Below are 14,215 nucleotides of genomic sequence, written 5' to 3'. Positions count from 1 at the left end.
CAACCAAACATTTTTTTTGGCCTTATTATCTAGATGAAAAATGTTTTAAATCAACACAAACATGCAGACCTGTTTAGCCAGTAGTTTTTTGCAGAGGGTGCTGAATTTCCAAAATGTGGTCCTTCTTCCCAAAACAATTCACTTTACAGGCACAAAGTGGACTTCAACCCCCCTAAAATGGTCTTTTGTGGCTATTTTGGAACAGTATAATATCACAAATTAGTCCCTTTGTTAATTCAAATGAACCTTTTTGTCGATTAGGGGGATGTGTTGCACCCACACGCCATAGCCACAGATCTGCAAACATGTCTTTCATTGATTCAGTGGTTCTTGTGATAGGCCTTCATAATGCACATTGCATGCAGTGAAACTTTACTCTAAATGATCATCATGATCTGATTCCTTAATAATATCATCAAACCAGTTTACTTGCTCAAGTGGGGTATTATTGGTAATAAATTATAACTAATGTTGATGTATTATGCAGGTGGTGATTTACCATTATAGTGCAGCAGGATATGATTGTATCTGCATAATGAACTTATATTTAACATTAAGGTTGGAACTAATTCCATGCCTACTTGTCGTCTGCATTCGTAAATATCCAAACATGTATCGTGCTATCTTCCGTAGATAGCAACTAATACTTGTATCATGTTATCTTCAGTAGATAGCAGCTAATACTTGAATCATGCTATCTTCAGTAGATAGCAGCTAATACTTGTATCCTGCTATCTTCAGTAGATAGCAGCTAATATGTGTGTCCTGCTATCTTCAATAGATATGGCAGACACAATAGGATGGCGCTGCACGAAGTGGGTATAGGCTTTTGAATTTGCCGGGTTTTACCCAGATTGAATACTGCCCTCCTATTGTGTACGCCATATTTCGGAAAGGCTAATAGATAGAAATTAATGAGCTAATATTTAGGTGTTATTACACTGTATTCAGTAGATAGCACCAATAATTTTGTATAATGCTATCTTCAGTAGATAACAAGTAGACAACTGATATATTTATCATGCTATCTTCAGTAGATAGCAGCTAACATTTGTACATTATTATTTTGTTAGTGCCACCTCTGCATATCCGCAGGATTGCTATGAAATACTTTTCATTTACACACAAAATCTGTGATTGTACTTTTCTGTCTCTTAAGAGATATTAAAGAGTAAATATATTTTCTACTTACAATAGTGATTTATCATACCCATTAGGCAACCTCATAAATCACATAGATAACTGTTTAGAAGATAGTATCAAGGGACGTCATTTTTTAATCAGAAATACGTACGATTCATCTGAACAGAAAATAGTCCAATTGAACTATGATTAAAGCAAGGTTGAATATTAACAATATGTTTTTGTTTTTGTCTATTCCCCAGTGTTCTAAGGGATTTGGAGGCAGGAGAAGTTGGAGACAGGCCTGGGTCGGCAAATGCAACATCACTATTAGAAGAAAAATCACAATTTGCAAGAGCAAGGTAGGGTGCAATCTTTAAAATTAGAAGTTACAAAATACTTGTGTTTTTGCAAAACGAAAGATTTGAACATGATATTCAGTGATATGAAGATGATATTTTTTATCTTAAATATTTTATTCATATTATTCCACAGGGAATTAACTCCTTGAGCATTACCTGCCGATCTAACATTGCTTCTGATTGGTCAATTACATGATATTTTCACTTTAATCACCAATCAGAACAGAGCTTTGCAAATAATTCACCCCAATTTTTTTGGCTTGGTGAAATTATTCTAACAATGTTGCTGATTGGGCCATTTGATAATGAAAACTTCTTTTTGGCCAATCAGCAGGTAGCTCTCATAATGGATTATGTATTGCAAAATACCTGAATACACAAGTTACAAGCATGGTACAGCAAACATAAAGAAAAAGGCAACTAAATATGTTCTCTGTTCTCAAGAGAGAGATACAAATCCACTAGTACAGGCATTCTCAATTACTTTATCCCAGGGCCCAAATAATATTATTAAGAAGTGCCCAAATGGCCCGGCCAAATGGTGCAGGTGCAGCACAGAAGCTCCCAAGTATAGGCATTTTATCACTAAGTAACTTAGCATGATAGCATTAATAGCATGATTAGACCAGGTAGATACATAGTTCTCTTATGTTCAGCAAAGAATAATTTCAAAGTTAATTGTACAAATATTAATGCTTTGTTAAGGGAGCGGTCATTATTTACTCTGGGGGAATGGAGGTATTTAGGGTGAAACACAATTTTGTTTTTTAGAAAGAGGGTGAATATAAAATAAATTTCCTGGAAATAATCAGCCCAAAATTTTTTGTCTTGTAAGTCATGAAAGGGGGACATGATTATTTTTTGTTGAAAATATTTGAAGTTCCTCCATTCACCCCTTGGCATAAATTGTGACTGCTCCGTAATTGATAATGAATGATAAAAAGAGAGCACAATAGTGAACTCAATGTGGTTTTAACCTCCAGGATTATATCCCCAGTTGGTTCAAAGTATGGCTAGAATACTTTGATTGGTCAATGGCAAAAATGTGATTTAAAATGATTTGATTTAAAATGATTTTGTAAGATATTTGTTGCAATGTTCATGGGCTGCATGATAAGTTGTTGTGTGCCAGACCTGGCCCATGTGCTGCCTATGAAGAATCCCTGCACTAGTAAAACAAATTCTATTTGTGCCATCTGATATCAAAAGCCTGATTTTGAGAATCATTCATAAAGATACAAAATCATCTAATTGTTTTATTTTTGAAGTTAAAAATTTTAGGGAAAGAATGGAGAATGGATATCACTGAAAAAATAATTCATTCAAAGTTGTTTTGAGTTAACATATTTTCTAGAATCAAGGTGGTAAAACTGATAAAACTGACAAATGTCATTTTGTTCCAAGGTTCATTGGTACATAATTGCTTTGAGTAAAATTTTACCTTATGTTTTATGGTGTATGTAATACTTTTCCCTCCCTTGTTGGCACGTTCTTAACTGAAAACTTGTTTCTTCTTCTCTTTTATTGTCATACTGTTTCAAACTTTCCTTTTGACAATAAAGCATCCATAGAAACAGGTAAACCTATTGCATGTGTACACAGCAAAAACAGTTGTGTAAAATTTACACATTCTATGTATAACATGATCTTTGCTATATGAAATGGGCTGTTCCATTTAAAATTCACACTACACCTGTGAAAGATGTTAGAAATATCTTCCACAGAGGGAGTATGAATTACAAATGGAATGAACACATTAGGCAGTTCCATTTGAATTTCATACATCCTCTAAAAAAGATTCAACCTGAATCTTCCACAGAGAGGGTGGGTTTCAAATAGAGTTGGTTAATGTGCTAATTTTATTTGAAATTCATACTCCTGCTGTGGAATGTATTTCCAAAATCTTCCACAGGGGGGGTGTGGTCTTTAAATGAATCAGCCTCATTAATCTCATACATTGATGCAAAATTACTGGTTCTATATGTATATTACATAGTATTGTTGAATTTTATGCAACATTTATACACAACCAAACAAGAACTAAGCCCCTTAGTATAGAGCATGCAGAGACACTGTGGAATACAAAATAACTGCATGATGCATGGACCTTGAGATTGCTCACTCTTGTAGTAACATTTGACACTGTTGGTTTGTTGACAACATCCTGCTTTATTTGTATGTTTTAATTGTTTTAACAAGATCAATATGGATAATCAAAATGTTGTGACAGTCATTTTGTATGTGGGTGTGTGACATGTGGTCGGTAACTTTTTTAGAATTGCAGCCCACCCATCAAACATAAGAACGTACAAGAAACCCAATGGTGACTGCACTGAACCCTGCTCACTACTACACTACCCCAAGTATATTCAATGTGTACAAGTCCGATACCAGCCACCTGATCAACATGGGAATCCAGCATGTTGTTTTTTACCATTTTGGCGTAAAGTTGTGCTGATAATTACTGGCAAATTAGTACTCCGCTAACCTCTGGACTCATAATATTGAGTAATTTAATTCCTGAACCAATCAAGAGTACACTGTAAAAACAGTGTTTAGAAAGTGGTGGCAAGAATGTGTTTAGAAATGTTATGTTTAGAGTAAGGATGTCAGATGTTTAGAAATTAAACACCATCACTGACCAATGTTGAGAAACTTGACACATGATGTTTAGCTTTTAAACATGTTTACAAAGTGGTGGCAAAATTGTGTTTAGAAAAGTGTTTAATCGCTAAACACTGTTTTTACAGTGTAATCTATTCAGTAGATAGCAGCTAATACTTGTATCATGCTATCTTCAGTAGATAGCAACTGACATGATATCTTCAGCAGATAGCAGCTCATACTGGTATCATGCTATCTTCAGTAGATAGCAACTAACATGTTATCTTCAGTAGATAGCAGCTAATACTTGTATCATGCTATCTTCAGTAGATAGCAACTAACATGTTATCTTCAGTAGATAGCAGCTAATACTTATATCATGTTATCTTCAGTAGATAGCAACTAACATGATATCTTCAGTAGATAGCAGCTAATACTTGTATCATGCTATCTTCAGTAGATAGCAACTAACATGTTATCTTCAGTAGATAGCCGCTAATACTTGTATCATGTTATGTTAAGTAGAATATTGAATAATATAATTGCATTAATAAGAAAGCATTCAAAAACCTCTTGGAATTTAAAAATGGACCCATTTGATTATATCACATTTACGATGCAATTCATAGTTGTTACAAATGTGACAATTTGGTTGATACAAATTCACATAATTTCATTCTTGTGTGCTAAATAAACAAATGATTTTGAAATCAGACAATTATGGGATGCTCAAAATAATGATATAGGTCAACTCACAGGGGTGAACTTCAGTGACACAGATTAGTGTTAAGATCAGAACTGTGCATCCAAGGATGAGAGTAGGTAATTTTATTATTATTAACAGGAAGTCCATTAGGTAAACCAAAGTGAATGAACACCAAGGTCAGTGCAATGCTAAGAAATATATTATTTTTGTTGTAACGGAAAATTGGCAAATTAATGGACTCTCTGTCAGGAAATGGCCATGCCCCAACAGTTGCATAATATTATTTAATGGGCTCTCTCTCAGGAAATGGCCATGCCCTAACAGTTGCCTAACCGTAGTATTTGAATTCACCCAAATCATTCCCCAACCAGTTAACCAGTTGTGCCAGGACATTTTGTGAGGGTGGAGGGCAGAAATTTGCTTTCCATGTGAGAATTAGTTTGGCCCATTATTACCGGGATATCTGCACATGCAGTGCACAAAAATGTTGAGTTTCATATTTGAAGTGCAAGTTGGTACAATTGGGTTCATTTCACGCAAAGTGTATGTGTGAAAATGTGTTGCCTAAATCAAGGTGCTTACCAATTGTGTGTTAAACAGTACTAAGGATGAGGAATATTCCTTATTATTTTTTTCTTAGAGTTATCAGGTACCCCCTGCCCCTTCAGGCACACCACTGTCCATAACCTAATGTTAAGGGTTTGGTGATGAAGTATTATTTTGTCAGTCATTTTGGATTGGTGGATGTGATCTCTAATTTGAGCTTTTTAATACAATTATGAATTAAGTGAATTTAGCACACATTTTAAAAAGTAATTTTAGCTTTCAACATGAAAATTATTTAAGTATTTCCAAGTATGTCATTAGTGGTATTTATCAATAAACATCTGTATTTCTCACCCAGTAAATTATTCCACACATAAACAAATTACAGGTATTCTAGGCACTTATCAATGCAAAATTATGAAACATGATCTTCATCTGTGTCGTTGTCTTTTTAAAGACAGTTCTTGTTTGTATTTCTGTGAATACCCTCCCATAAAACCCTCCTTGCCAAGTTTGTCTGTATACTAAACCTGAATTTGATTGAGCCATAAAATGTAAATAAACATACTACAATGGACTGCAAAAAGTTTGAAACTTGTGCACACACACCCCCACACCCCTGTTTGTAAATACCTTGACTTTAGGAGGATCTAACCGAGGACATACACACCCGTTCTTAATCGACACACCGTAGACCTCACACAAAAACACCAGACAACTTACTATCCAACCGAGACCCGTCCTATACCGCCTATGGGGGACCTATCTTATATGCTATCTTATATGCATATTTGCATCATTTACGTCATCCTGGTCATAGTTTCAAACTGAGGACGTCCTCGTTTGGAGGTGTGTCCTCGTTTTACGGTGTGTATCCATATGTAGGTCCTCGTTTGACAGCATTTACAAACACCAATGCACACCCACCGTGCACTCCCCTACCTACCACCAACTTATGCAACTTGTGGCTTTAGCATGAAATTAACAGTATGATGATATAAACCCTAAAGTTCACCCTTGTGGAATTAAGGCATGTTTTAATTGCTTGATCTCAACTCACTAATTCTTGTATAATAAGCATTCTTGACTTCTCAATAATAATGTTCAAATGGAGTCATAGATGCTTGGTAATTCCGCAGAGATAGATGTTTAACCTGCTGAAACTAACTGTTTAAACTAACTGTTTAAACAAACCGTTTTAAAACACAATTATTTTCCTCTGTGTTGAAAGTACCTCTTGAGTGATCATGGTGATGAAATTAGTATTTATGACCACATTCATTTCCAGAGCCACCATTCCACCAGGGGTTATTTTAATAACATGAAATATTCAGATCTTGGTATTCATTGAGATATCGATTATCGATCAAGAGATTGAAATTTCATCAGCTCAGAGTTGAGACCATGTTTGCATATGTTGTGTTAACATTGGCAATGTTTAGTCATACTCGCTGAGTAAATACATCACATGGTCATCCTACGTTGCCCAGCTTTACCTTCGTCTAGTCTCCTCCACAGTCAGTTTGATTCCACTCACTCCACACAAACTGTCTGCAGACAATAACATTGCGAAAAGGCCTTTTTGGTGGCTGAAATCTTTCCTACAGCGTCATCAAGCATGACTTGAAACGAAGGCTTTCATTACTCGGCTGCTTGGTGCTACAAGTCACAGTTTCTTGAAGCATATTGAATCCAGCACCTTTTGGAGACAGAATAAGTTATGGTACAAATGAGCGTGTAAAATTTTGCCATATTGAAGCTAACTTGGTGAAATGTTGCAAAAGTGGAACAAATTTGTGTCAAGAGCACTTTTTTTAGCTAAAATGGCCAAATATGAGTGTATTTGGTCAGAAACCCCCACACAGGCATCACCATCCCCCTTAATAAAATATTATCCCCTCCCCTATCCCCCGGGATGAGTCATGACCATCAGTAACCATAGTCACATGTTATGATTATATCCCATGATAGAGTCCTGTTTTTTAGTGTTGAACTTAGAGAAAAGTTCCTGGATATATCTTCATCATGTTAGATCTCTATAGCCAATCAGAAACAGTGTTATACATTCAAATTGGCAGACATTTTGTGTGGAGAGCAAGCAGTATCAAACTGGCGACTAAGGAGACTATCCCTCATCTTGGTAACGATTTTAGCATCAGTATACCGCACATACCCTAACCAGCATCATTCATCCATCAATAAAAGTATGTCAAGACAGTCCAGTAATTGATCATCATGCTTCCAATGTCAACAATGTTGTATTTTTTTCTTCTTCTACATGCTTAGATTTTTTTCTTATTCATGCATGTCTCTGCTAATCGAGTAACATAAAAATCATGCTTTTCATTTTCATCCCTTTCTTACCACAATTTGCTGCATGTGCATTTTATAAAATTTCGCCATGCAGAGCATTAGCTAGGTGAGTCATTAGGACTTTAATTCTGTGGATTTTTACGCAACCTCCTCCTTTGATCCTTCTTGCATCTAGAGATGATAATTTGGTAGTTTGTTTTACTTTGCTTTTAAGGCAATATGGAGGATTTTCCTGAACAGTTTTGTTACCCATTTAATAAAAACAGGTTTGTGGACAGATAGTGTTTGAGTCTTTTGAGGAACAACCCATTATAAATTGAAACTTTCTGAAATTAGTTGCTAGAATGTAATAAAATTTTGTTTGCTTTTTGTTAGGCAAAAAAAAAAAAAGCTTTGTCTCAAAGCTTGCGCGCACGTTGGTAAAATCCCACAATTTGATCTCAAAATACCATGAAAAAAAGTCGGGAATAAAAAAAAAATAAAAAAAATCGCATTTCGCATTTGTTTTTAAATTTCTTGTGAGCTTTGAGACAAACCTTTTTTTTTTTTGCCTTATAATAATTGCTGCAAAGAGACCTTTTCTTCAATTTTGTTGTAAAAAAAACAACTTTTGTAGATGGAATCACCAACTGTTTATTGCAATTACAAAATTAATTTGAAGCTTGAAAAACCAAAACTCTAAACCTATATTATGAGCAAATCATTTTCAAAAAAATGCATTTTTTTTCCTTTTAAAGAGGCTATTCACTATTGATTAGTTCAAATATCATGAAACAGTTTGATCATTCAGCACATTTTAATGAATACATGATTTGGAATTGTTTCTCAAAAGATTTTAAATGCGACTATCTTCAAATTTGCGTTTACGTAACGTGGTACATGGATATTGTCAAACTTCTTAATTGCCTTAAAGCACCTGTACTAATGACCCCTCCTTGTTTTAACCATGCTAATTGCCATATCTTAGAAATTGAGTTTGTATGCAAGGCAGGCAGAAAAGAATGAAAATTCCCTTTAAAAGGGAAAGGTTGCAAACATGTATAATTTCTTGTTTCAATTCATGTTAATTATAATTTCCTTATGGGAGTACTATTGTTCATTACCTTGAACCAAAGCATTTATTTGATTAAAAGAAATACACTCTTAAAACTCTGGGTAAATTTACTTACACTGTTAAAAATGTGGTTTAAAAGTCAGTTAAACAACCATACATGTATTTAACAGGTGAACTAAACAGCATTCAAAAAAAAAAATTAAACAGTTGGTTTAAAGTTCTTAAACAACCTGTTTAAATATGTTAAACAACTGATTGGTCAGTTTACCCATTAAACAAGATTGCTTGAACTTTTAATGGGAGATTTAAAGTCATAATATGACTTTAATTAAAACGTGCTCTGTTGTCCTAAAAATACAATGCATTTGGCCGAATCTGATCAAGTATGAAACCAGTCTGGGTTCTGTGTCAAATGCCACATGGATGAAATTATTTCTTGGTTTATTTTACCCAATTTTTAAAGGGTGTATTATAGTAGCTTATAGTACCTAACATCTAGTAGTAGACCAAGAGTATTATACTGAATGATTTAAACCCTAGTGAAATCTCTTTTTTTTATTATTAAAAGATTTGTGTGTATACCTTAATAAACTAACCTGCATTTTGTGTAGCCTATAATCTGTAGATATTATACATATACGTTCCAGCTATGGTGACACCTCTTATGTCACGCTGGACAGATTCCATTTACTATCAGAGGAGGTTCTTGTGTGTGACTGCAATTTTATAGCAGTTAAGTAAATCTGCAATCCCAGCCTTGATTTGCTAAGAATTAAATCAAATCACTCAAATACCTCTTCAAAAGTGGCAGAGGTGTCCTCCAAGCTGGACAGAATAATAACAACAATCATCAGTGATAGTGCTACAAAAATTGCCCATTTGGGAACCAAATCCCCCCCCCCCCCCCTGTAACATTTATTTTGTGTTCAGATAGCCCTGCCAATGTTTATAATATTATTTTGATTTATGTAAGTTTTTAATATGTACTGATTCAGTACAGTTATACCCTGCTTACAGTAAGTTTGTTTTGAAAGAAATATACTGGGGTGTCCTACCTTAAGATTATGTTTTATTTGGGTAACCATGGTAACCTTCTGCATTTTCTTTCATTGTTCATAATCATTTTCATAGAAAAATGTTGCAGAGAAATTAAAATAAATAGATACAATTTTATGCTGTTACAGAGAAATTGAAATAAATTGATAGATGAAAGTAATTTAAATTAAACTTCAACACAACTTGTTTATTTTGCTTACCTGGAGCACTTTTGAGGAACTCCACGGCCAAAACAAACAACTTCATTGGGTTTTTTTCTCTCTTTATTCCTTCATTTTCCCCTTCCAATTGTCAAAAAGCACTTGGGCATTAGGGTTTAAGCTTTTTTGCTTGCAATAAATCATTTTAAAAATGCATCAAGAGTATATTTTCATTAATGGTTTTCAATATAAAGCAGGAAAATTGCTTTCAGAATCATAGAATTAGTAGAATCTTTCTTTTTTCAATTTAATGAGTTTTCTATGAATTGCTCATTAACTGTGCTTTCAATCGATCATTCAATCAATCGATAAGCTTGTATAACTGCCAATATCTATGGAAACATAACAAACAATGAAAAGATAAATATAGGTAAAACTGGAAAGTAAAAGAGCAAAGTACACTAAATCTTTTTTTAATGTAATGAGTTAGAATTTCTATGAATTGCTCATTAACGGGGTTTTCAATCAATCATTCAATCAATCGACAAGTTTGTATAACTGCCAATATCTATGGAAACATAACAAACAATGAAAAGATAAATATAGGTAAACTGGAAAGGAAAAGAGTGGGGAAACAGGTAAAAATACAGACTAGACCAGGGCGGATCCAGGAATTTTTTGATAGAGGGGCCTTTTGGTCGATTTGACGAAAAAAAAATGGTGCTAAGGGGTTACCCTCGAAAACTCAACGGTTTTGGCCCATTGTTTGCTGTTCATGGCGAATTTGTTCATTTTTTAAATTTCTTTCATTTTTGTATTTTTAAATTAGGCCGGCGCCCTTTGCTAGTCAAAAAATAGAGGGGGCGCGTGCCGGCTGCGCCCTCCCCCCCCCTAAATCCGCCCCTGGACTAGACGGTACACAGAGGGGAACAAAACAGCAAATGTAGGCAATTAGAAGTAGGTAACGGTCGATAGCCAAAAATCCAGGTCAAAAATTACTATAGTTCCACAGAAGTGCTAAACCTGCAGTATACTTGTCAAATACAAGAAAAGTTCAGGGAGTCAGGTGTATAGTAGGCCCCTAATTTGTTCTAACTTTCATACAAAAGGAACTAGTCGTTTGTATTATCCTTCAAACAAATATCACTATCATATTCAATATAAATATCATGTAGGGGGGCCTACTCCTTGCCCTCACCGATTTTGGGAGATTTTCAAATATTTTTCTTTTTCTTATTTGCTCCCTTACTTTGTTTCTAAAATTGTTACGATTAAAAGACATGTTAAGAAGTTTTTGGTTATCATTTATAAACATATTGCAAACACTTTCTTCCAGCTAGGGGTAGGGCTTTGGAGAAATAACAAAAATATTAGAGGCCTCCCCATTTTTATGATGTGTTGACAAAGTGTTTGCAGTTGCAATATTACACAGAAATGAATAGTAAATTTCTAACAAATTAACAAATAATAAGGGCCTCCCTCGCCAAATTTTGAAAAAGTCTGGATGATATGGGCCTCCATGTTATTTATTTTACTTGGCCTTATACCATGCAGATAAGGCCTTGATAAGATGCCTACTCATATCACTATCATTCAATTATACCATGCAGATAAATTCATACAATAATACTGAAGACGTGTCCAAAAATGGCTTTAATTAGGTTCTAATTTCACAAATTTTTGGCTTTTTCAAACTAAAATTTGACATAATCATAGTGCCAAAATGGTCCACCAAATGGCTTCAATTAGGCCTTCATTTTTCAAAAGTTTCTCACTTCTCAGGAGGGGCACATCCCCCAGGCACCCCCTACAAGCTGCTGTCGTGTTGTAGTATCAGTGACAATATAATTGTCTTTGTGTCCCTCCCCCCACTTTCAAAAACGGATTTAGTCCAAACTTGTCCAAGATGAACTCCTGTCATTATAAAAAAGTCTATCCCACTATTTTTTTTATCAAGATGTGAAAAGTAAAAAAGGTGATTCGCCCAGCATTGCCAGATGTAGTTTTGTAAACACACTGAGGAGATTGTATAGGTATTATTGTTTTCATTGCGTCACTAAACAATTATTTGGGTGTAGTAGTTTATGCACGTAATACGACTTCCTTTTGGCAATTTTCAACTACAATGTACATCAAAACTGTTTATTTTCATTTTATAATCAAATAAAAATGTTATTATTAGAATTGTGAACCTTGTCAGCAATGTGTTTTTACTTGAAACATTTTGTGTTTGTTGGCTGATTAGTCCATCAACGCTGAAAGGCAATGATAAAGTTATACAGAGTTTTCTTTGGGTATGCTCACGCCAAAGCAGGATACCCGGAGCAATGTGAATTAAATCCTGAATGAGTTTTTTCTGTTCAAGCTGTCATCAATGTATACAGGGTAAAACTATCTTGAAACTGCACACACAAAGTATCATTGCACATAAATAAAAAGACTTTCTTTACAAAATAATAAGATAATTAATTAATTTACAACACTTTTAAGTTGAAATTGTCTTATTAAAATAAGGCAATTTCAGAGCTCATAGGATGGATAAATTTGTTCTTCACATTTTGATACCTTAATTGTAACTAATTTACAAAAGGTAGAGTTTCAAAATTGACAAATTTTGCATTGACTTTCCCAGGCCCGTACGCAGAATTTCAATTGGGGGTGCTGATTTTGAAAAAGTGGGCTTTTTTTTTTTTCCAAGAGGGGAGGCCAATTTTGTGATAACTGGACAAAATTTGGACCTTTTTTGTCCAAAAAAAAGCGTAAAAAACCTGATTTTTTGCTCACTACACTCGCATATTCTGAAATTTTGGGACTTTTTGTATACTTTTCCAAATTCCTGAGAAGTTAGAAACCTTTGGAAAATGAAGACCCAATTGAAGCCATTTGGTGGACCATTTTGTCACTATTATTGTGTAAAAGTTTAGTTTGAAAAAGCCGAAAATATCAAATTTGCGAAAAGACGGCCCAATTGAAGCCAATTTTTTGGACAAGTTTTGATGTATAAATTTGTCTGAATTATTGCTTTATAATTATGTACCCATAAAGTTGTGCACGCAGGGGGTGTTTGAGGGGGATGTGCCCCCTCAAAAGTGAGTTGAAAAATATTATCTACACAAAATGGAAAATACACAGGGTTTGTGGCAGCAAATCTCTGCTGTACCTTTAAGCACCTTAAGACATTGTGGGCATTTGTATATTGTTTCAATAGTAACCATTCAATATGTAGTTTAAATATACATGTTAGTCCTCAATCATTTGGACAGTCTTATTTCAGAACCATCACACTTATAAATAGGCATGTTCACAGGAGTATGAACCTCAGGGGTAACCACCAAATGACTTTGAGTTGTGTCCACATGGTGGTTGTGCCAGTAGAAACCCTGAGCTACACCTACAAGCTACACCCCAAGTGTGCTTGAGGTGTAGTAGAAACAGAAATTAGCCAATCACTAAGCACACTTAAGTGAACCTTTGAATGAAACCCACAAAATAATGTGTCCACATGGCAACACCTCCAAGTATCCTCTGAGTGAGCTTAGAGGTTCACCCAACTTCCTAAATATCTTGGGGTTTCCCTTGGAGTGTCAAACCTCTAAGTACATCCACACATCCAATACCCCTGAATCTGATTGAGCCTTTAAGGGTTCTGATCCTTACCCTGTTTACCCTGACTGTCTGCCTTCCATGTACCCAACCCCCTAAATATCTTGGGGTTTTCCCTTGGAGTGTAAAACCTCAGACCTCTAAGTACATTAACGGGTGAAACCCCTGACTGATTTATTTATTTAATCTTTCTTTATTCTGGATAGCTCTTTCAATACATATGTACTGGTCTCCCAAGAGGTCCAGATAACTGTTACATACAAAATGTTAACAAAAATAAGTATACAAAATTACAAATAATACATATAACATATTGAAAAACAATCATGCGATTATGAATCTTACTTAAACAATAGCATTTTTAAACATGTGCAGACTCAAAGTGTCATAATCTAAGCGCACACCAACTGGAAGGTTATTCCACAACTTAGTTCCTCTATAGTGAAAGATACGTTTACCCAGAGTGTTCTTCCAAAGTGGAACAACTAAAGTTTTTGAAGATTGACTACGGGTACCTTTTGTATGCATACATTCGGTAAAAATAAATTGAGAACTCAAATAAGACGGTGCTGAACCTTGAAGGCACTTAAACACTACAACAAGAAGCTGATTTTTCCACCTTTCATCCAGTTTTGTCCAATTTAAAGATTTCATTAAGTCATTTATTGGAGTTCTTATGTCAGCAGCCAGCAGAATCCTTGCTAATCTA

General features: G+C 34.8%; 1 protein-coding gene across 1 annotated transcript in view; it reads left to right on the top strand.

Moving 5' to 3' along the window:
• LOC140158947 (sodium/calcium exchanger 1-like) overlaps positions 1 to 14,215 on the top strand; it is a 145,227-nt gene that overhangs the window by 93,142 nt on the left and 37,870 nt on the right. Inside the window, 2 exon segments of the mRNA XM_072182237.1 lie at positions 1,386 to 1,484; positions 3,047 to 3,061. Of these exon segments, the coding sequence (XP_072038338.1) occupies positions 1,386 to 1,484; positions 3,047 to 3,061 (114 nt within the window).

This window comes from Amphiura filiformis, chromosome 8 (assembly GCF_039555335.1).
Source record: "Amphiura filiformis chromosome 8, Afil_fr2py, whole genome shotgun sequence".
In the NCBI taxonomy this organism is placed as follows: domain Eukaryota; kingdom Metazoa; phylum Echinodermata; class Ophiuroidea; order Amphilepidida; family Amphiuridae; genus Amphiura; species Amphiura filiformis.
Note: the sequence above shows the minus strand (reverse complement) of the source record. Positions and strands in the feature narration are given on the sequence as shown.